General features: G+C 41.5%; 1 protein-coding gene across 1 annotated transcript in view; it reads right to left on the reverse strand.

The window, feature by feature from the left end:
- LOC103624145 (opsin-5) overlaps positions 1–20,681 on the reverse strand; it is a 32,282-nt gene extending 11,601 nt beyond the window's left edge. Inside the window, exons 1-2 of the mRNA XM_008643357.2 lie at positions 20,423–20,681; positions 11,071–11,276 (exon numbers count right to left, since the gene is read on the reverse strand). Of these exons, the coding sequence (XP_008641579.1) occupies positions 11,071–11,276; positions 20,423–20,543 (327 nt within the window). The 5' untranslated portion in view covers positions 20,544–20,681. The remainder of the gene's footprint in view (positions 1–11,070; positions 11,277–20,422) is intronic.
- Between the last annotated feature and the right edge of the window lie 3,467 nt (positions 20,682–24,148).

A 24,148-nucleotide genomic window follows, 5' to 3' on the forward strand; every position in this document is an offset into this window, starting at 1 on the left:
TTTTCTCCCAGTGCTCTACCAGCATTACTCCCTTGGCTATATAGATACTCATGGAAGGTGCTCATTATCTTTATGCTTCCTGGAAGGTAAGAGACAACTGAAGAAAAAATTGTGGGTTTTTTCTGCTTTGTACTTGTGCCTGACTTTAAATCTCACTAATGCTCTCGGTGCACTACTTACAACCCACAATACATAGAGCATGCAAATTCATTTGCTTTGACACAGGGAGAGTTTGGAATTCCCAGAGCACTATGAAATTTTTAGCTGTGAGCTTGGGTGTGCCCCACTTTTACTACCTTTAATACTTATGAATCCCTACTGATTCATAAGGGTTGTCTTCATTTAAAGCAGAGTAAAATATAACCTATTGTTCTTATTATTGGATTAATCAAGGCTTAATTGCACAAAAGCAGATTGGCAAAATAGCTATTACTTTTCACTTTAGGCCAAAATATTGGTCTCACCAGCCACAAAGGCTGTCTCACTCCCTCCTCTGGCCTACTGGTAAATCTGCTGCAATTTCCCAAAGTCCATTTGTTTCCTTTCAGAACCACAGCATCCTGTATTTTTCTTCTATTGAAAATGAGATAATGAATATGTAAAAAGGATAAACTTCAAACAGGGGTTATTTGCCCACAGCATAGACTTAAAGTCGCCACAATAAGGTCTCTCAGAATTACTATATTTTTTTAATACAGATCAGATTCTTCTGAGATCATAGTGTAAATAGATAATGGCAATAAACCTCCTTCAACATCAAGAAATGAAAAAGCATTTAAATCAATCTTCAAGAAACACATTCGTAAAAGCAATTGCAGATATCTTTGAATAGATATTTTAAAATTTAAAAACTTCATTTTAAATGTAACAATTTCTTAAAGTTTGAAGTAAATGCAAAAATATTCCGCTTGAGTCTGATGACATCACAATTCTCCCATCCCTCAAATATACTATGATGTGTCAACTGGACTACAGTAAATCTTTAATCATAGAGGTTCTAGAAGAGCCACCAGGGTTCATAATCAAAACTTGTCTTCACAGAAGACTAATTAAAACTCACAATGCATAGTGTTCCTAAAGCACTCAGGTGGTTTCTTTAAGATTTCCTACAATATAGGAGGTGAAAGAGACTTATCATTTGCTACAGTTCCCGCAACATCTTTTGCTCATGAGACATTGTTCTGCTATGGCTGCATTCTGCCTTTTAAAATGCCTTAGTAGGCTTCAAGGGTAGCTGCTCTTAGAGGTGATGGCATTAACCCAAGCCATTAGAGGCCTCTGACACAAATGCCACTCCATGTATCAGTAAACAATGAGAATTGATACACTACAGGATTAGGGAGTTTAAACCATTAAGTGAGACCATCAGATACTCAGTATTTTGCACTCAGAAAGTGATTCAATCTTTCTGTGGATGGCATATATTCTAAAGATAGAAAAATATGAATGCAGTATTTAGACTATACTATTATGTGTCCAGATATGAAATTATACTAATTATACTATATAGTCAATGTATGTTCAGTGCCACTATCAATATATGCAGGTCAAGTTTTGCCTTTAGTAATACTGCGGAACCCAGTTTTATATACCAGGTTAATCAAGTGAGGTTCAAGGCATACTTACTTTCGGCTGACCTTTAGCTACTTTACTTGCAGCCTCTGAGGCCACAATTTCTACTCCTAGTCATACATGCCCCTATCAGTGAGCACAGCTTTGAAATCAACAACCCCACCGAGGGCATGGCATTTAACAAACAGGTAGAAACTGCTTGCAGAATTTCCTTACACAGCCTCATCAGATTATAATCTTACTTCAAATACGCCATCTCCAAATGCTTGGAAACACCTGCTTTCTAGCTCTGGATAGATGCCATGGAATCATGGCAGGTTTTATGCCTCTCATGTCCCCCCACAAAGAATAAACAGGGAGCATGTAGTTCATACTACCAGATGATCCAGACACAATGGAAAGATTCCCATCTTCAGGTTAAATGCTGAATTGCCATTGTCTTTTTGTGAATTAGTGTAGAGGGAAATTAAGAAGCACCAGATAGGAAAATCTAGCATTGCCCTTTTGGAAACACCTGTGCTACACTATGTAGAATTCTTTTCAGTGTGCCTGAGCCAAAACTCCTCTCCACTTTAGTGATGATAATTCAGATAATTCTACCTGTTTAGTGTTAGCATCACCATTAATACCAACAAACAAATACACAGATAAAAGAATCGTCACCTGTCTTGTCTTTACATTACCATAGAAGGCAAGGCTTGGCTTTGTGGCCTGTGGAAAACTGAGATCCATGAACATCAGATTAAAATCACGCTTTTGTTTTTAATGTATTTTCTTTGACATTTCAGAATATCATGCTAAATGTTTCTCTAGTCTTACACACCTCAAGGGAATCAGAAGTCCCACTGTTCATGGACTTTGCCAGGACATCTCAGAGACTACAAGTGACCCTTCACATTGTCCAGTCATCTGTGCTGCTTCCCAACAAGAAGGAATTTGTTTACGTAGCCACCCTCAGGTTAATACAAGGCCATCATCACTGCTGGCTTAATGCCTGCAGTTGAGCTTGTTCTTCTGCTCATGAAGCTCCTAGGCAAAAGGCAGGACAGGTTAGTGATGGTACCAGCTTGGCCTTAAGTGGCCAAGACAGGAACATGCTACTTTCCTGAAAACCTGAAAAAGCTGCATGGCTACTAGCAGACCTCTTAAGTTAATACTCTTGCCCCCTATGGATCCTGTACCAAAATAACAGGAGTCACAAGCATTTCCAAGGAGTCCTAGTAGACCAGGGAGAGCATGGAAGGCAATATAAAAGATACAGTTTATTCTTGGCCTTAAAGGGCGATCTGGAAACCCACCAGATGCAATATCATCCCTTCCTGCAAGGACAGTGGTGTGGAAATTCTGTATGTCATGTCATATACAGCCCACTGCAAGCAGCAGTCATCTTGTCATTGATTCACTTAGCACAGGACCAAGGTCAGGACCTGATTTGCTTCCTATGTACTACGTGTACTCACGTAATGGAATATATTTTTGTGATAGAGAAGATGAGTAAATGTGAGGTAGAACTATATAGGATATTTACAAATTTTATCAGAGTGGTATTTTAATTTTAGATGAAATTTTGCCTAAAAGCCAGTGAGAGGGTGTGGCATACAGAGAGGAGTCAGAAGAATATGAATTGTTCAGCCCCATGGTGAGAAGATCTTGAATGATGAAGGAGTGATAGACAGCATTTTTTGAAAGAAGACATTTAATATCTTAGACATCAGCACAGAAGGATGTGGAAGGCAACTGTTTTCCACATAGAAAAATAAGAAGCCTTCTGGGTGGAAAAGCAAGTGCAGGAATCAAAGCTTAGGCTTTGTAAATTCCTGGCTCTGTAGGAGCACTCTCAGGCAACGAATGCCCATTCCAGGCAGCAGTGTGTGGTTTGACACAGAACTTGGGTGTCACAGCAGAGGCTATGTCAAACTTGTTAAACAAGGAAACAGATAGTTTGGGCATGATTTTTCACTACCAAATATATAACTTACCTAATTAGTCACAATTGACTGCAGAAATAATAATTTAGAGGAAAATGAAGGAGAATTCATGACTAATGAAAACTGGCGGAACTTCCCTGAAGTCACATTAGTTACACTGAAATGATCTTCTATGTTGCTAATGATTCTGTTTGTGCAGTCTTTCCCCCCTTCCTTGCAGATGAAGTATTTTTCTCATTAAAATTCAGCTCACAGATGTCTACATGAGTTGCCTTTACCTCTTTGACTGCAATGTGTACACTCTTTAGATTATACGAAGGCAGACCAGAAATAAAGAAATAGGGAAGACTAGTACCTCTGCAACTTTATATTTCAGTATCCAAATCTCATGTAGGCAAGGAAACAAGAAGGAGGATACATTCTAGTGTTCATAATTGAGATATAAATTTGTTTCAGAAAAGGTAAAGGAAAAAAGTGAATGGATGATGGAGCAAGGTGAATGGGTGATTAAGCTGGAACAAGTATGAGAAACAATGCATAGACATTTGGCAGTAGTGGCTGGCATTTTCCTCAGTAATCTCCCCAGCAGCAGTACAGGGAAGGCCGTAAAATGAAAACTTATAAGGTTTAATTTTGGTCCTTCCCATCTGACATTGCTTTTATTACCAGTCACATGGACTGTGGAGCTACCATTGGTCACTTGTCTCCCCAGAATGTGAGGGAGTACCATTCCACATATAGTAATGTGTAAACACTTTCTTGGTATTTATAAAATACATAAAATCACTAACTGAGTCAAGAGAGTCAACAGTCTAGCTAAATAAAGAATTGGTTGGTTTTATGTTTATGTCCATATTAAATGAACAGAAATTAATGGGCTCCAAATTTAATCTGTTTATAAGAACATAAATGCCTTTAGGGCTTTTGATTTATCAGACAATTTACAGAAGATTTTGTTAAAAGAAGAAAGTATTAATCCTCTATTTTGTGCTCAGACAAGATTTAGCAATATTTTACAATCTGTGTATAGAAAAAGAGATAAATGCATGTTCTGAGAAAGCAAATGCCATTAATTGTTGGGGAAGATGAAACAGGAAAGCCTTATAAATATGATTGCCTGACAAAAGATTTTGGGAATATGAAAACTACAGGCAACATCGAAATGAAAGCCACTTTTGAAATACCAAGTCTTAGTTACTGAACAACTGGAAAACAATGGTATGGCCGACCGGAGGTAATCCCCTCTTGATGGAACAATACCCTCTGCTTGCAGGCAGGTCCAAGGGTCAGAGCAGACCCTACTAGCTCAGCAGAAGGGGTCCAAAGAGTAGTTTTTAGAAGTTAAGATGTAACACTCTATGGTAATATAAGAACTCTTATAGGCTGTATGTAAATGCTATAGGATTTGTATCTTGTATTAGATTGGTTAGTGACAATTAGAATATTCAGTACAGAAGATGATTTATTGTATTGTAACCAGGACTTCAGACACTTTTCCTTTCCTTACTACTTCTTCCACTCTTGCTCTCACTTCCACTCTTGCTCTTACACTCTCTCTCTCTCTCTCTCTCTCTCACCCACTTACTCTCTTGCTTTCTTGGGCCTGCACAGAGCTGAGTCTGGCAGCTCTGAGCAGTGCCCCAATACCCACGCCTTTTACAATAAACCGACTGTGTCCCAAGACCTGCCTATAGAGATCTCTCGTCTCCGTCTCCGTCCCGACCGAACCCGCCCGTAACCTACAATTAATAAAATAAAAAAGAATTTATTCTAGGTTAAAAGCCCTGCCCTCAAAACTTCTGAAAACAGCCCATGTGTTTTCATCATACTGTTCTCAGCATTTTCTACTGCTGCAATCTTCCTTTTGGTGTTTCAGATATTCAGTTCTATTTTTTACAAAAGGGGGACATTATTTCTTCTAGAAATGTCATGATAGAGCCCTAGATATTTAATAACACCCAAAATACTGGAGTTTTTTAGGTGCTAGCAAGAGTTAGTGACTGGAAGTTGAATCTCCAAAAGGGGATAAGAGCCAATATGCTCAGTTTTGCAGGCTTTGCTCACTTGCCTGGTGAAAGGAGGGTTGTGGCTCTGAGCTCTGCTCCTAGATTGGAGGTGGCTAAGCTGGTGAGCAAATGAGGCTCCTAAAGAAGCCAACAGAACAAGGTGATGCACATGTCTCACCCTCTGATTTTTCATGTCTTCTCAACACAAAGGATTGTGATTCCTTGTTATTCACAGCCATATCCTTCCCTTAACTGTGCAAGACCTTTCAAAAATTAAGCAGTGTCTCTGTAAAAAGCAGAGGGATTGCTGACCCATTCTCCCTTTACCCCCATGGAGTGTGTGGGAGAGCTGGATTTACTTTTCTCCATTCGAAGGTGCTCAGACCCACATTCCCTGCCTAGGAGCAGAGACCCAAGACTATTCATCATAAGGGGATGCCCAGATGTTCCTAAAGCAAACAAATACTGGCGCCAGAGACTAAAAGAGGCTCCCTACATTACTGTCAGACATCCATCAGAGGCAGGGGAACCCTCCTTGTCCAACAGCAGCATTGGTAAAGCAGGGATATCACACATCTAATTTAGCTTTTCTTAGACATCCCTATTTATCTGTGATTTCAGATGGCAACTTGATCAGCTGCACCACCACAATCTAGGAAATCTGCTAAAGTGCAAGAAATCCCAGATATCTGTGGGTCACTTACTCCTCTGTAAGTACACACGAAGTCTGGTGCTTCCAGAAAATTTTTGACTTCCTGGGCACACCATGGCCTTTCAGGGTGCACATACACCACAGATCTGGTGCTGTCAGGCAAACTGAGTATTAGTTTCAGTGCATTAGGGCTAACAGAGTAGAACAATACCTGTGTACATTGTGGGGCTTACTGCTGATCACCACATTGCCGTGTGCTTCTGCCCAGGGTATGCCAGGCAGGAATAAAGAAGCGCTGCGTGAAGCATGGAAGCACTGCAAAACTCAAACCCAGGTTTCCTCCCTGCTTTGTAGCAAAACCAGCCACAGGATGAGACAGTAATTTTTCTCTCTCTTCTGCTCCCCTCCATGTCTTTATTATGCTGCACAACACAAAGCAGCCTTGTGAGGTTGAAGGCAGGACCTTGAAGGCTGGTGCTTGGGATGGTGAGGGCAGGCTGCAGGGACAGAGTCAGTGGGAGTTGGATCCTGTCAGACAAGCTACTGTGGTGCTCACTGATACCTCAAAGTGGAACTTTTTTTTTAATGGCTGCTCCTGAGGCTGTTTCTGTGCAGAGACAGGTCTGCTGGGGATGCCCTGGCACCATCTGGCTGGCCAGATGGGCTGGGAATACCTGGGCTAGTGATAGTGAGGTGAGTGCATCTGCGGTAACAGCGTCAGTCAGCACGTCAGGAACAGGGGGTATGGCTGTGAGGGTACTGTAACCTGGAGATAACCACTCTGTGCTCTGGGCTGCACAGCCCACACACATCTCACATGTAAGAAACAGGCAGAAAAAAGGAATTTTTTTTAAAAGAAGCCTATACCAACAGAGTGAGCACACGGTAAAGAGTCAGTTTTCTTGATCCTCATAGTAAAACCTGTGTTTATAAAATTAATATTTAAGTAACCAAAGTGCATAATGAAAAATAATTTTAAAAAATTAGAAAAGTGAACGACTGGAAACAAGTTTAAACTGAAGTACCAGGATTATGAAGGATTTCAAATTCTAAGGAACTCCATAACCCATTCTTGTTTTCAGACATGACTGCAATGTACCTATGGAGTTCAGATAGGTTATAATCCTTTCCCTGTATTTAGAGGCCTCCTGAAGCCTGCAACTTTTGTTGTATTTGCCACGTGATTAACAAATACAAGAAAAACTTTCTGTCATTTGATAAATAAGGCTTAGAAGAAACCATATTTGCCTGCAGAGAAGTAATATTTCTCTACTTCCTCCATGTAAGAACATTTGCACACAGTTTTATTTACAGGTTTCAGTGTAACTTCTGGTTCAGAAGAACATACAAATAAAAAAATACAGGAAGGACAAAAATATATTCTGAAGTAGCTTTTCACTCGGAATATGGTCAATGGGCAACAGATGGCTCTTCGTCACTGGGTTACATTTCCTGACCTGAAATTTACCATATGAACCAGTTTACTTACTGATCATATTGGGAGACGCTAAAAAATGAATGTGTCAGAGCCTGACTGTCCTTCCTCTATCCAGATCAGGAACAAGAGACAGTGATAGAGCAGAGGTATTAAAGAGAAGTGAAAGCAGATTCCAAAACCTGCCATTGGAAAACTGTATTTCTACAGAACATTCAGCAGAGGCAGCACTTGAATACGGACGTACCATGTAACCTCATTCCCAAGAGAATAGCCCTGTCAGACTCAAAAAGTAATGTTTGGCATGGGAAAGAAAAGTGTTGTTTCTTCCATAAAGAGGAGGAGAACAGGAGAACTCCTCTCTGTCCCTTTCAGCAGGTATGCAGTGAGATGGTCCTTGTACCTGGAGATACATCTTTTGTTACAGAGAGCTTTCAAAGACTAGGCTGTTTTGAGAGAAGTACTATTTGTCTGTCTTTCCCCCACTCCCTTCAACCAGGGCAGCCAAGGATGGTGAACCTTAATGTTCAAAAATGTTACCTGAGGGCACAGAAGGAGACCCGAGTCAGAGGAAAACAAAATAGTTAGGTGGATTAAGTGAGGTGATAGTTTCTTCATAAATAGAAATGACAGGCTACCTTGGGAAAATAAAATTTCCCTAAGCATACCTGACAGCAGAAGCTGACTGATCAATAGGAGCAAATGTGTAGTGAACCGGACAATGACAGAAAGCCAAGTAAGGCCGTCCTCTGCACTCAGCAAAACAAACCAAGTGAGGGAAAACACACAGGCCATGCTAAGAAGAGAGCCATGCTCATGTATGCAAAGTGCCACCCCAGCTACTTGCAGAGGAGCCCGCGTGCATGAGGGGAACAAAAGACACCGACTTCGGCAGGTCCTCACAGAGAGCATGGGTTTTACCTTCGTGGCACAAAGGTCCTCACTCCTCATGTTCTGCATGTGAGACCCCTTCTAGCAAGACTACAAATTCAGACTACAGCAATCAAAACACTACTGTTCAACATTAACCATTTTTAGAACAATTTTTGTGCTGGCTGTCCACACACACGTGGAAATGTTCACATCTCTTTTTTTATGCACAGAAGATTCCTTCTATTTCTGCACAATATTGTTGCTAAAATCCATCCATTCTATTGCCATAACCTACTTTTTCATCACTGGCTTCTGTTTTGTCAAGCTTATTAATCAAGAAGATGGGTATCAGGTTTTAAACATGTTTTTGAGGTTCTCCAAGACAGAACAAAATCTTGATGGAAATAGGAATCCTACATGATATTCTCTCAACATGCCGTAACCATCTTGACCACTCAACAAGCCACAACAAATCCAAACTTAATTCAAAGTACAAATTGACTTTTCCAGATTACCATTAATTTTTAATTAGTATTAATAAGAGTATAAATTCTTATTTGGAGTGGTAAATGTTACCTTCTAGAGCCTACAGAGAATAATCAAAGCAGAAACTAATGTTTTGCAAATCAGAGTGTTAAGAAAAGCCAACGCATTATTAGTGTCTTGCACAAAATCTTTGGATCCCTATACCTTAAAACTTTGCTTGATATCCAAACTTTACAAATTAATACTATTTAAAACAAGAAGATCCAAGCCAAATTACTTAACACACCCTGACCAACAAACTATCTGGGTACCCTAAAAATGTTATGGACCACTTCTCCCCTTGAACAGGCAGTTCAAGCACAGCCAGCTTAAGCACACCTTCATCTCACAAAGCTCAAGCACACCTCTATCCTGGTATTTTTAAATCTTAAAAAAAGAAGTCAGATCATCATTAACAAGACTTAATAGCTCCAAGTCAGCCAAAGAGTGACAGACAGAAGCATCATGAAAGAAATCTGTAAGGCTGCTGACAGAAGTTCCCATGCAAACCAAGATGCAGAAACACAGTGTGCCATGCCTTGCAAATTCCTCTGTGTGCTGTTTTTTACAGCCAAAAAAAAAAGGAGCCACAGTACGGACAGGAATCTGAAAGAGCTTGGAGTAAGGATGCAGAAAGGTCATTTAATGTTACCTCTTTCAACCTTGTGAGTTGTAAGAATTAAGATAAGCCACTGACCTTGGGTCAGGATTTCACACTGAATGGCTTACCCTGTCTTACACAGGAAATCTGCAACAAAAGTAGAACTGAACCTGGAGATGCAGATTTTAACTTTCCTTTCTCATTCATTGCTCCAACCTTCCTTGAAAGAGGGGGAAAATATGCATCTGTTTAATTCCGAGTATGGGTGTAAATTTTACAGTTTTCAGGTATGTGTTTATTTATATGATGACTTCAAAGTTTTCCATTAATAAAAAAATTCAAAGTTTCTTCTCAGCAGACCTTAGAGTGCAACTATAGGTGATATTGTTAGAGAAAGAGTGCGAGTTTGCTGAGGAAATAATTAGCTTCAATTTGATAAGTCCTTTTCTGCCAAATGACTATAGAGATACATTTTAAACAATAAAATAATAGTTTTTTAGATCAAGCTACAGCTCCTAGGTTAATCAGAGTCTCCTACAGGAAGTTTTCCTCTCTATAAACCAAACCTTTTTATTGAAAGGGAGGGGAGCATGGCCTGTAAATGTTCTTTCATCTATGTTACACAATAGCTCAACTTCCTCTTAAAAAAACCCCAAAAAACCAAACCTCCAAGAAAAGAGGATTATTTCTCTCTCCCTTTTCCTTCATCATGATCTTTCTTACACCTTGCTGTAGCATATCCAGTCATTTTCAGATTTTTGATTCCCTGATGAAACAGAGTATAATCTTTCTCACAGATGTTGCTGAAAGCACCACGGAACCAGCTTTGTGCCTAGCTGTCCATGGGGTGCATTTATATTCTGTCCACATAGATGTGTTTCAGAATTAACAATAATAACTTTTTCCGAGCACTTCAACAAAAAGCTGACTCCAAGATAAGGGATGACTGTGCCATAAAGTTAAATCACTCATTCTACCACAGTCAATGAATGAACCAAGCGTTTAGGAATGTGACTGAAGAGTTACAACTGAGTTAGTGCAAAAAGCTGCATGCTAAAACGTATGGGTATGCCCAAGTGCTGTGTGGAGGCTTTGCTCTACACGCCTTGTCAAGCAGGAGTTGACATTGGCACTTTAATATTTGGCTTAAAGAAACAACCAGGTTGGCTTCAGGTGAGCTGAAGACAGGCACAGCTTATGCCTTGACTTTCCAACATGAGTGTGAGCTCTGACATGAAGTAAAAAACCCCAAACTAGTAAGAACTATTGTGAATACACAGGAAAAAACGCCACTGAAAATTGGTGAAGCACTGATCAAATGCACAGATTTATGGGTGTAACAAAAGAGAGCACTCTCCTTTTGAAAGGTTAGTGACTACCTCCTTTCATTCTTTGGGCCCTGTCTGGTTATTTATATACAGCACACCCACAGAAATAGCTGCATCTCTTCTGTCTAATTAAGTATAATCCAGTCTTACCTGGCAAGTCCATATTGACGTGATGACGAAGCCATCATCTCTGAAGACATTGAAGATTTCAATGATGCCCCGCGAATAACCAAACACGGAGATACTGGCATCTGACACTGCCAAGTTAAATGTGAGGTAGTCGGTAGGCTGCAGAAGATGTCTTTGTTTATACAGGACAAAAATCACAATGCTGTTTCCAAACCAAGACAACCAACCTGGAAAAAAAATTAAATCTGTAGAACTAGATGATCTTTAAGGTCTCTTCCAACTCAGTCCATTCTATGAAATCAAAAAGCAAATAAAGAAAGAAGCTGTTGAGTGTGTAAATTTATGACATCTCTTCTAAAATACCTTTTTGTTCCATCAGAAGCGTATTAAACCAGATCATCCACTAGAAAACTATGCATGAAACCTTTTTGAGCAGCTGGGTACATTTCAGAAGTAGGAGCAAGTGAGCAATTGAATGCAGCAATAAAACAGAGCAAACACAAAGAGCTGCTGCTACATCTACTGCAGATGCACCATTTAAGGGCCTAAAGTGGATTTTTTCCCTAAAGTTTTTTTCCGTAAGTGGATAGATGAAACTCATGAAGTGCTACACCTGGGAAAAACAGGAAGGAAGAAAGACTGGCAGAGTGGAGCAGAGACTATGGACAAGCTGTTTAGGTACCTCATATACAATAATGGACACAGAAAGTTCATGCACTTAGCCAGGGAGCTGTTTTATCAGTCCTCTCTAGAGAAGTGCACATAATACAGCTAGGTTTCTTCTCTTAGAACAGTGGAGGTCACATTGCAGCAAAGTCTGTCCTAGATGGAAATATTTTTCAGTAACGCACATGGTAATCCATATGAAAAGAATGTTTGGAATAGAACTTCAAAGTCTCTTTTTATTTATTTTTACAGAAAGTTGCATTCTCTCTTACTCTCCAGGAATAGAGATGCCTGACTCGTATGTGTCTAAGTATGTGAGGAAAACACTTCAAGGGAAATTACTGTAAAGATGGTGAAAGTCAGACACTGTTGGATAGACCTAGAGTTTCCAGAGCTATTGCTCTGCCCATCAGTGCAAGACCCTGGTAGCTTGCATCCCACTTTTTGAAATTATGTAGATGTGCAGAGATGAATGACTTTTAACAGAAAGTTTATTAATAAATATCAGGTTCAGTGTTGAAAATGTGGCTTAGCCAGTTAAGGGGGTGGAGGGCTGAGCAGCAGGTCAGGCAGCACCTGGCTCCCTGCTGGCTCCAGCTTCTATCCCACAAACCAGCTCTGCCACTTTTGACTTTGGTGGCCTCACTTCACCTCGGCAAGGTAGAGCAAGACATGACCTCTTTTGAGTGTCTTCTGCCTACAACAGGACAAAGAATGCAACACCTGGTGGCTTATGCCAGGGTACGACATTACCAGGTGAGGGAGAAAAGGGCTGACCCACAGCCCTCTACCCAGGCACAAGCTGTAGATAGCCCAGAGTAAGGCTGGTGTATATTGACCTAGCAATAGATGAACACAGACAATAAAGAGGGATGTGACATGATGGCACTGCACAGTGTCTCTGGGTATTCAAAGGAGTCTGTGAGATGAAAGATAGCTGATAGGTTTAATGTTCTAGCAAGGGGGGCAGCTGCCTTCCTTCAGGAAGCACCACTTCATATGTCAAGAACCTGGTGCTTCCCTGCCAGGCTGCTGTGGCTAGGAAGGGAAGGGAGGAAATTGCCTCTCAATCTCCAGGCCATGTGGGAGCATCAGGAGCTGAAATGCCAAAGAGCAAGGCACTTGTTCTGTAAAGAAAAAGATTGGGCAGGTACCTCACGGTGAGTAGCTCTGAGTACTTTGGAGTGGGAGGGAGGTGGTTGATGGGATGGTCTCTGTATGGCACTATGAACTGCTTCTTCTGTGGAGCAATTTCCTTTTAATAGTTTCTCTTTGCAGCATTGCCAAGCTGCTGCTGCTCTGGCTTGTTTAGTAAATGCACATGGTTTTCTGAAGAGCATTTGAGCTGGGAAGAGCTGAAATGTCAGCATATGGTATTGACCAGAAATAGCCACTGGTGCAATGATACACTGAGACACGCATGCCTTCTATATATACCTTGTTGTAAGATCAGCAATAATAAATATATCTTGTTCTGGCCACTAGGTGACAATGTTTCTTAATCAAGTCCTGTTTTGAACAACTGCATTCACTTTAAGTCAGGGATTTTCTGACTTTTGTTTGAGTCTGGGTATTATAAATAGGCAGAGCAGGGCACTGGGGGAGGAAGGCTTTGGGAGTGCATGAGGATAGCCTGCAATGCAAACATGGGAGTTGTGTTGTTTGTGCACGTTGGTTCTACCCTCTGTAAGGTAAAATAGTTATCAAGGCAGTAGGTATGAAGTATTTTTCCCTGTCCCTATGAAGACATAGTGCTAAAATGGCAGACAAGCTAAAATGGCAGACCAACTAAAATGGCACCTCCTTTGTAAGTAGCAAAATTTTGCCAATGGAGTGTAATGGATAGGAGGGCTATCCCCACAGTGTCAGACACCTGCCCTTCCCAGGAATATACAGAGCAGATTTCCCCTAGCCTGGAGAGTAAGGGAGTTTTCAGTTAAAGTGTATTAGGGAAGAAACTGAGCAAAACGTCACTTTAAACAACACTGCCCATTTTAGATGTAGGTGAGAGAGACACAGAACTTGTGATAATTTTTTGGAAGTACATTGACAAATTGAGGTTGGAGATGAGGAAAGCATGAGGATAAGGTTACAGAGTGAGTATGATTTCTGCCATTAGGCACAGTCCTTTTAAGCAAAGCAGTGGAGAACCTGCACTGGCATATCCAGTTCCTAAAATGGTCTGTCTTGGTAGTAGACCATATTAATTCTGATTTTAGAAAAAGAAGAAACTGAAGAAAATCAAATCTTAGTAAACCACTCAGTAACAAAACCAGTGGTCACATAAAAGTGCTGTCAACTAGAGTAGTGACTATGGGACACTGGATCTCTGTGCCATCAGATACATGTGCTAGTCTGGGTTGCTGCCTGTACTGACTGACTGACTTAAAAAACCCCAAACAAATCACCCCAAAACAGAAAATCACCCCAACTGAAAGAACACCTCAAACCAAACAAACTCTCTCCCTTCCTCCCTCCAGCCCTGACAGCATAACAGGGAGGAAGGTTGAAAATGCAACGCAAGCACAGCGATAGCTCTGACACTCCCAGTGAGCACAGAGATCTCCCCAGCTGCACTGCAGGTGGTGTGTGCCTCAGGGGACATCAGAGGTAGATCAGGAGTCCAGAAAGAAACCTCTGAACTTTGAAGTGCCTCCATGTTGCCAGGTGTCATCTCAATAAGACAGAAGATATAAAACAAACAGCAGGGGAAACTTGTTCCATCTTTTGCCAGCTGCCACCAATATTCATTCATAAGAGTAAGCGGAAAAAAACCCAAACCAACCCCAAAATCCAAACCCAGCATACTAAGGTAATTCTGATGAAAAAGACAGATTTCAGCTGAGGTCAAAATGTGGTGAGAGAGGAAAAAATAGCAGCTAGGTAGAAACTGAGCACTCCCTCCCAGCATAAAGTTCAGAGAGGGATCACCACATTTTTCCCATAAGCACAGTCTGACGGGAATTATTCATCAGAGATGCTGGATCTTCTGAAGTGGCAAAATATACAGATAATATGCCAATGCTGAAGTAGTTTTGCAAACATTGTGAGGTGGGAGGAATAGGACGGACAGCAATATTAAAAATATTGTATTGCCTCTATATAATTCAGTAGTAATCCTTCTCCTGGAATAACACTCCCTAAGAGAGCATTTTAATCCACAGATGTCAAAAGCACTCCACAAGAGAGGCTGGTGCTGTTATCTGTGATTTCTTGGGAAGTACAGAAGGGCTGGCAAGCAAGCTGGTGAAAGTCAGGAACTGAAACCCTATTCACAAGCTCCTGTGTCAGTGTGATGCCCACCAGCCCGTGCGAAGAAAACACCAGAAAAGTAGCCAGAAGGAGTGAGTAAAGAGGCTGAAAATCTCTCTGCTGAAAACAAATGAGAACACTGAGATAGTTTAAGAATATCAAAAAGGTACATTATAATTTTACAAAGATTTCTGTCAAATCACTCAAGCCTGTGCATTCAGACATGTCCTATTTTTCTCTCATGTACCTGAGATGGTCTTTGAACAAGCAATATGCACCTGAGGCTGCATGCAGTTTCATTGTTAACATCATTTCTGGAGTACTAAATTAGGCACAAGTGAATTGATAGTTCTGAGCTGGTCATCCACATTTCCAGCTGATGACTGTCCTGGGGTGACTGTATGACACTGTATTGCCTGTCATCTGCCCTATGCCAGACATGAGTTCTGTGCCTTTAAAGCTAGCTAAGGGAGAGAGGGGACAGCCAGTGGAATTCTTTTGGCCCTGTGTTCAAAACAGAGATAAGCTCGCTGGCTTCTCCTGCCCAGCTGCTCTGCTTCTGCAGCAGGGAAGTTACATTCCTTCTGCTTTTTATCTAGTTTCTTGTTCGCTAGCTAAAATATGGAGCCCTGGGACTTTGGCTTCTTCTTCTTCTCATCTGGACTGTTCAGCAACACCAGAGCATCATGGGGACACCCTACACTGTGGCCTGGGGGGGCCCATGCCGAACCCCAGCTCAGGAGAGGAGAGAGCCACATCCACAAGGACTTTGAATTTTATTCAGGTTCTCTCCACAGTGAGAGGTTTTATTATTTAGCATTATTCTTTTTTTTTTCCCTGTGCCTGTGTGCACTTTACTTGTTAAATAAATAGGGGTTTTTTCACTTTCCCCCAAGGAAAATTCTTTCCAAACCTGGTGGGGGAGGGATGGCTGTAACCTGCCTTCTATCAGAGGATGTTCATTTTGGATGTTCCTCCCAACTGGTCTCAAACCAGGACAATGACTTAACCTGTGCCCAGCCAAAATAAGTTATTATGCTTTCTACTTAGACTTGCTCTTATTAGACATAGTTGCACAGTCTTGTAAAAGCTGGCAGCACTGAAATAGGAAAATGGGTGTTACAACTCAGCCATATGCAGTTTAAAATAGATATGAAGCCTTAAGTGGAAGAATTCAAGAAATGAGAGCAAAAAGTGAGGCTCAGTGTTACAAGACAAACTAGGCTCTTCCCTCAGCAAATAACCTTTCTCTAGGAGAGAAATTGGATTGGGCATCTTAATACAGAGCAGGCATGAATGAAATCAGTAACTTATGCAACTACATATACACAAGCATAAATGCCTATCAGAAGAGGTTTGCTGCAAAACATTTTCCACCTAAAAAACTTTAATTAAAACACTGATAAAATCCAGAGAATTTGCGAAGCTGTCATTAACTATTGCAACTGTGAAATGACCCTGCTCTGTTTTCAGTCTTTGCTGCCAATTATACACACACAATATCCTGTCCAGGGCATATTGCCAGTTCTGACGGGAAGGAGAAGAGTCATCTTGTTTTAGTCTTGACAAAGCATGGAGAGATTATTTGTTCAATAAATGCAATTTTGTGGATGAATGCTCTGTGAATAGCTTGTTTCCTTTCCCACCTTCTCAGATTTATCTGTCAAACAAAATCCCAAAATAACACTCATTTTGTCACTTGTCAAGTAACAGTTTACTATTACCATTCAGAAACATGTGTCTTTTAAAGGCACATTTGGATCTTGTGGTCTGTTCCAGTTTTCTGGTGGAATTGGTAATGCTCTCAGTATGCCTTTCAGATAGAAGCACTCACAAAAAGTCAGAATTTGTTCTCCAACAAGTACTCTCTCCTACTGAATTAAAATTTCCTTTTATGCTTCATATTTACTCTAACAGCCCCAGTTAAATGTGAAACTAAGGGAAACGAACAGAGAACAAATTGTGTATAAATGCAGGAAAAAAACCAGCTTAAGAATTCCAGTTAATAACTATGAAGAAAAAAATGCTTTATATTTTTTCCCGATGTCTAGCAGCCAGCAGCAGTGGGCAGTGCTTTTAAATTGCACCTCATAATTTAAACTGTACAAAGATTTTCCATTGTACCACACCACTCAGGGCATAGGCAAAAAGGGGTCAGATGTAATCCTAGCAGCAGGACAAGCTTTCACTTGTTTGAGACAGTTTTGAGGTCATTGAAGGGAAGGATGGGAGCAGAGTGCTGCCTTCAGAAAGAGGATGCTGACACAGTTGGCCTAGTGCATGGAAACACAGTGGTTGCTATCACTTGCAGAGAGTCCCTCTAAGACAGGATCACTGCTGTTGGATGGGCATTGCACTTTCTCCCCACTTTGCTGGTCCCCTGACCCAAACATTAGCAAGGAGAACAATGGAACAGTGACTTGGGTATCAAGAAGCGCTTCAGTGATCTCAACACCCGTCAGCATTTGCAAAACGCACCACGCACTTCATGTTGGTTTTCTCATGATGTCAGTGTGCGACACCACTGTGCTCAGGCTGCCATGCAGGGTGCTGAGGACCCCTCAGCTGGATCCAAAACTGCCTGGCTGCTGTTCCACGTGCAACACGTACATCAGTGTCCTGTCTGTCACAAATGACAGCTGTGCTGCCTATGACCTATGAGAATTTCCAGAAGGGGACACACAAATGCCTTATCTCAGCAAAGGGCGTTAGACCATGGTTCTTGGATACACATGTCCTCTGTCAAGATGTGTGACTCTGGGAAGACTTGGCCAAAGATAGGTAGGTTTTTAGGACTTTATCCCGTGAAGGTGAGGATATTCAGAGGAACCCTGTCTTCTGGATAAATGCTAACACCAATCACATACATCTCTTTGGTTTTGGAAAAGTACGTCAGAATTTGCAAGAAGCTGCACTGACATATGCATATTCAAAAGAGAAGAAATCAGTAACTACAGAAGTGTAATCACTGAAGACATTTTTCAAGGCATCAAAACCCCAAGAGTATCAAATATGAACATCTTTGGGGCTTTGTGTAAGGAAGTATCAATAGACTTCTACAAATGTAGATTGTCTTGTCAGACCCCCAAAAGCAACAGAGGTACAGGAAGCTACTGCATGGACTGGCCTTTTTTCTCTGCCAGAGGGGCAAGAGGGTATCTGTATGACAGAGTCCTTGTTCTGCCACATCACAGCTCCCTGGATAGAACGAGTTATTGGTGTACATAAAACTAATAACTATAAATTGCTATGGCTGGTGCTTGCAGAAGTGCAACAGTAGACCTTTGAGGAGAAAAGAAATTAGGACTTTTCTGATTTCTGTATGACTAACAGATTTTTTCAAAAGTTTCATTTCCAAAAGGTATACTACATCCATCAATTTTAACCAGATCTACACTGCACTTGAAGTAGTGTTACTGCTGGTTGTACATACTCTGCAAAAAATGCAACTTGGGTTTTGAATCTGGAGGTAAGTTTCAAGAACAGCATTTATGACATGCAAAGCACCTGTAAGCTTGGCTGAAGGACCTGGAGAAATCAAACCCCAATAGCCTAAAGACTCAGGCACCTAAATATTTGCTAGAAGATGTGAGGCCAGTATCAGGAAGCAGCAGAGGAGAACATCTCTGTTGGCTGACGATGGAAGAAGTTTGAACTACCAGTGTGATGCAGAGGCAACACTGAGAGGGATCAGTAGAGTCGGTAGAGTGTAAATATGAATGTGAATAGTGATGGCAAGACCTTGCTTGGATGCTGTATTCAGTCCTGGCTATAAGGCTGCTGGAATGACAGGGGGAAGGTATTATGACAGGAGATAAATAAATTATAATTACCCCCTGCCCCCCAGTCAACCAACCAACAAAATAGAATTCCCTCAATTGCTTAATATAGGAATACAGAGGTTGACCTCAAGGTATGATTGTTCCTTCAGGAACATAGATTGGCCATAGAATGTCATTTGCCGGCAAAAAAATTATTTCAATTAACAGGGGTCACCAAAAAGTGTGTAAAGTTGTTGTGAGCACTTTAGCTAAAAACTTAGGTGAAGGCTCCTATCCAACAGAGAAACAAAATCGGGAACATGCTTTCAATTGGAAGAGTGATAACACCAAAAAGCCGCCTAGCCAGTTATATGAGAGAGCATGATAGCTGTGTAAATGAGATTATACTCTGTCTCAGCAGGGGACTGGCCTTGCTGACCTGAGATCTTCTTTCTAGTCTTAAGTGCAACTGATTAATTCTTTAGCTGATGGTGCAGACATTTCCCAGCCATTCATGAGGGGATACGCAGATGTGAACAGATTGGGGATAAATTGGAATACCTCTGATTTAGCTTACAACCACTCTCCTAATCAACTCTCCTAAGACAGAAGCCATATGTATTTCTACTAGAATCTCTGGTTTTGTTCTAAGCACAACTTTCCCTAGTTCCTATAGATAAAAATAAGAAAGTCTCAGGTAAACATATTAGTATACTTAGCAGTTTACATTTTAACTTACACAGACCTTTGTCAAGTGTAAGCTGAAGGCTAATAAGTTAATTGAAATATGTAATAAGCTTAGAATAAGAAAAAAATCTGTTAGACCAATCATTTATAAACAGAAACCTTTTTTTTACATGCTGTTTAGAAGAACTGATTCAATAAAACTTAAATTTTCTTCTATTTTCCTGTAAGGTTCTGTGGTTGAAATTTTTTATTACTTGCACTTACATGCTTGCACTCTTTGAAATTTCATAAATTTTCCCTTGTATTGTGTGCCCAAAATAAGCCTGCCCAAAATAGATAATATTTAAACAAAGAAAACAAAATTACAGTGGTATCAGAGTGCATTCATACAGAGTGCCATTTTCAAATCCCTGTAATACACTTACAATAGCTGTCTTCCAGCAGAACTAAAAGAAACACTTGGTATTGTGACTGCTAACACAGGATAAGGTTCCAGTACCTAGATCTTTCATAGATCCTGTTTGAAGAAGTCAATTTCTATGTGCATCCAACATTTAAAGCAAGAACAATACAAAAAATTAAAGTTAAGAACCACAAAACCATATTTTGTTTCTCTGCAGAAGATAATTGTAGGATGCCAACTGACAGTCAACAGCCACAACTCTGAAAATCAGAGAATATTTATTCAGTGGTACTAAAACACAAGCAGACACAGAATTATCACATACTTCTGATAAGGTACTTTTAAAATCTTCCTACATATTAAGCTTAATTAACGTTAGTTGAAAGTTTACAGGCTTGACTATTTATTTTTCCTCCAGATTTCTGCATTAAATATAAATCTCTTTTTATAAAAAACAATCTGTACCTCTCTGATCTTGCAATTGTTGAAAAAAAATTACATTTTCTACCATCCTGTTCCATTAGGGATGAAATCCAAATGAATCACTTTGAACTTGATAATGTCTATTTAAGAGCTCTCTTTCACATCCAAGCCAAATACCTACCTAAAGCCAACAGGTAGAAACCTATGATAGTCTCTCCTTGCTCTGTTACAGCTGCCTCTCTGGTCAGAAAACTGATGTTGTTGTTCCTCCAGGGTGCCTGTGCAGAAAACTGGACAGACATTTTCAGTGGAGCTTATGACCCAGAAATTGCCCTTCCCCAGCACGTCCTGGTGAACGAAATGGTTCCAGCCTTTTCCTCAGTTTCTGCTCACTGTATTCAGGGGAGCTCTCAATAAGACTAATGATCTAAAGAAGGAAATCTCAAGGGACAGGAGCTTTGCAGCCTTCTGACCTATTCTTCTTCACTAATCCTATCTATTAATGCAGCCTGTGAACCCGTGGTCAGCAAAAGACAGCAGATTTCTTTGTATCCTCATTACTGCTGTGTGCAAAAATCTTTAATGAAGAGTGTGGATATGACAAAAGACAACTTCCTTTAAAATAAGGTAATACCACATAACCTACAGGCTCACAGGCACACCCACACCATACTGATATGCTGCTTAAATAGCTGTACTTTCATCTTTTTTCTTCACTGAAGATGACTTGTATTTTGGTTCAAATGAAATTCAGGAAAAATCTCACACAAATTAAAAAAAAAAAAAAAAAGGCACAGTGAAAAAAAACCAGGGAGGTGTCACTAGCTGAGAACGTGACTTCAACATAGCAGAAAAAATCATCTATGAAGTCACTTTGCCAGCAAGTTAGCTGTTAATTTAAGAAGAAGGGAAGGTAATTTCCAATACAGGTTGAAAAAAAATGTAAGTACTCTGGATCATATTTTTAGACTGCTAAGCACCCTCCAATCTTGGAGTAAGCTGGAAGTATGATGTGGGATTTTTCCTGTACTGTTGAAAAATGAGACCTTGTCTTGTTGAAGTGCACGGACTTGAGTCAGTCAGGAGTATTTTTAATTTTTCTGAGGTATCAATGATTGTAGTCATAACTAAAATATGTGAGTCTGAATTAATTCATCTGGAGCAGCAAAATTTTCCTGGTGAGCAGCACATTCTCATTGCACTGAAACCACCATGCCCGTCTTGCACTGGCTTGTCCCTTCTCACCCTGGGCAGCAAACTGGGCCCAGTGGTGGCATCCAGCTGAAGGCAATAGAGCACCTCACTATGGATCTCCTCTGTCCACAGGCTGTCTTTGTCCTTCCTGGGGCAGACTGACTGCTCCCATCAAGCTTTCCCTGTGTTTGTTATGGAAGTGTCACCACACAAGAGGAGAATAATGGCAATGTGACAAGAATTAAAGGGCAGAGCAATCCATTACCATGAGGAGGGAGACACAGACATGCTGTGATGAAAGAGAGGAGCCTCTCACCTTCCTGCTAAAGCTGAGGACAATGACCCAAACACTTGGTTCAGTGAAATGCCTTGCAAGGGTTGCAGGTTTGACTTGTCCCTAGCCATCTTGCTCTTGTACCAGGCACTGAACTGCTGCTCTTTCTCCAACCTAAAGTCTGTAGGATGGGTCTGGCAGTTCCTATAGATCACATTTCTGCAGCTAAGTGGTCTAATTTTCCCAGCCACTTGCCACAGCTCATCTTCTGACTCTTTGAGAGACCTATCAATAGACAGCTGGAGTTGAACCCTGACAAGCCTCCTAAAGCTCACTGCTCAGCAGACTGTGACAGAGTGACCAGGGGCTTACCAGCTCAGTGATTAAAAATGGCCCTAGCACTGCTCTTGAGGCCAAAGGCCTTCACTGCTGTGCTTCTGCAACAGTTCCAGGTTGGCTCCAATGTTCCCATCCCACCTAGCTTCAGGCATCTCTTGACCATGCACACATCCCTCACAAGGCTGTCTGGCGTGCCCGGCACAAGTGGCCTTTTCTCTGCTGTGGTGCTGCTCGCTGCAGCCATTTAAGTACCCTGGGCCCCCAGCAAAGCTGTGAACGTGCATCAGCTTTCATGGGGAATGTGCACAATCACACATTTTCAGCAATGAGCTGCAGCAGCCACTTCTGGCTAGTTATCCACCTGTGAGTGGTCAGATGGCTGTTCAGATGGAGGGCAGGGAGAGAGTTCTTGCTGAAGGCAGTGCCCTGGGACATTCACAATGCTCAAGAAGGCCCACAACAAAGCACAGCAAAGTCACCTACTTTCAGGACAAGGACCTTGGGTCAGAGAAGAGGTCCTCAGAGGAGAATCCATCACAAAATCTCTGTCCATGAATGCTCATGTCTTCATTGGAGGGTGTTTTATCAACTACCAAGAGAAAGATGCACAAAAGGATAACATTTTACATTGGGCAGAAACTTGGTCCATGCTCCCTCTACTCTCGCTGGAAATGAAACAGCCACCCAACAGCCCATTTGTGGGACAAATCCAAGGCCTCTGGGCAAGATTCCTCAGCTTAGTGAGAGGAAAGAGAAGAGCTCCCCAAGAGTTTCCCCCAGCAGTGAGGCACATCTCACACTCCGCAGGTCTCTCCTGCTGCGCAGCCAGGACCCGGTGTCCTGGAACAGGGTGTTGTTTCCCACCTTGCAGGAATCCACCCTCATGGCAAGCATAGGGTGCATTGATCTGCTACACCACAGGCAGTGCTGAGGTGGCACAGCATGCTTGCTGAGCACTTCCCTTTGTGCACAAGCAGTTCTTCCATGGCATTTGACACAGGCCCAGACTTCTGAGTTTGGCATCTCTTGTCACACTAATGCTAGTGCTCTCTACTTTGATTAAATAGGGAGAGGGACAACCAGCAGAGAGGGTTTTTAATGCAAGGAAATAGTATGATTTACATAAATGTGACCTCTTTTGGCACAAGCACTTTAAATGGTAATAAGTAACCATGATAATTATTTCCTTTTTGCCACAATAAAAGGCAAATTATATTATTTGCCTTGATATCCTGAACCTGAATTTTGAGTTTTCCCAGCTGTGAGTTTCTTCTGGCTTCATAGAAATACCACAGGTCCGTGGCTATATCAACTTTACATTTCAATGACAAAGTCTTCTGCCAAGCCTTATCCCTTGTAATAATAGTGAGAAGGAAGAAAGAGGGGGAAAAAACCCCACTTTTTTGGTATTTAAGGAAAAAAATAAATCTGAGTAAACTCCTCTCCATGGTTAAGCATCCTTTTTGATGATTGTTTTCCCCCCACCCCGGTCTTCACACATTACACTGAGTGATTAATACCTTAACCTGCTCGCAGTTTTCTCCTTCCTCCCTCTGGTGGCATCCTCCAGGGAAGAACAGAGGCTTTGCAAACTGCTGTGGTTTATTCGGTGGGTCTGCATGTCACCGTGCTTCCAAACGAGAGAAAAGCTCCCTCTGCAGATTACTGGAGCCTAGTTTCACGTCTCTCAGTGCTTCGGTGATGACCAATTTAGTGGCTTCACAGAGATTATCCCCGAGTGCCTTCACTATCTTCACAAAGTGCTTTGAAAGGATTAAAGCAGCATCTGCTATGGGCCGTTCTAGAAAAGGGCAAGGAAACTAAAACGGTGTGATGGTACAGAGGAATTACTCTGTTTGACATAGCTGTGACTGTGGGAAGGCATGGGAAAAAAATGGACTTGTATATGAAAGGACCTAAACCAGCCTTTTCGTAAATCCATAGGAACTGCAGGCTGGGTCCGCGGAAGGGACACAAAAAAGCAAACGCGCCTTGGACGCGGCGGCCCCTCCTCTGCTCCCTCTGCTCGCCCCAAGCCCAGCCGTGCCTTCCCCACGGCGACCCGCCCCAGGAACAGCAGGGCCACCGCACCACCCGGGC

This window comes from Corvus brachyrhynchos, unplaced genomic scaffold (genome assembly GCF_000691975.1).
Source record: "Corvus brachyrhynchos isolate BGI_N302 unplaced genomic scaffold, ASM69197v1 scaffold70, whole genome shotgun sequence".
Lineage (NCBI taxonomy): Eukaryota > Metazoa > Chordata > Aves > Passeriformes > Corvidae > Corvus > Corvus brachyrhynchos.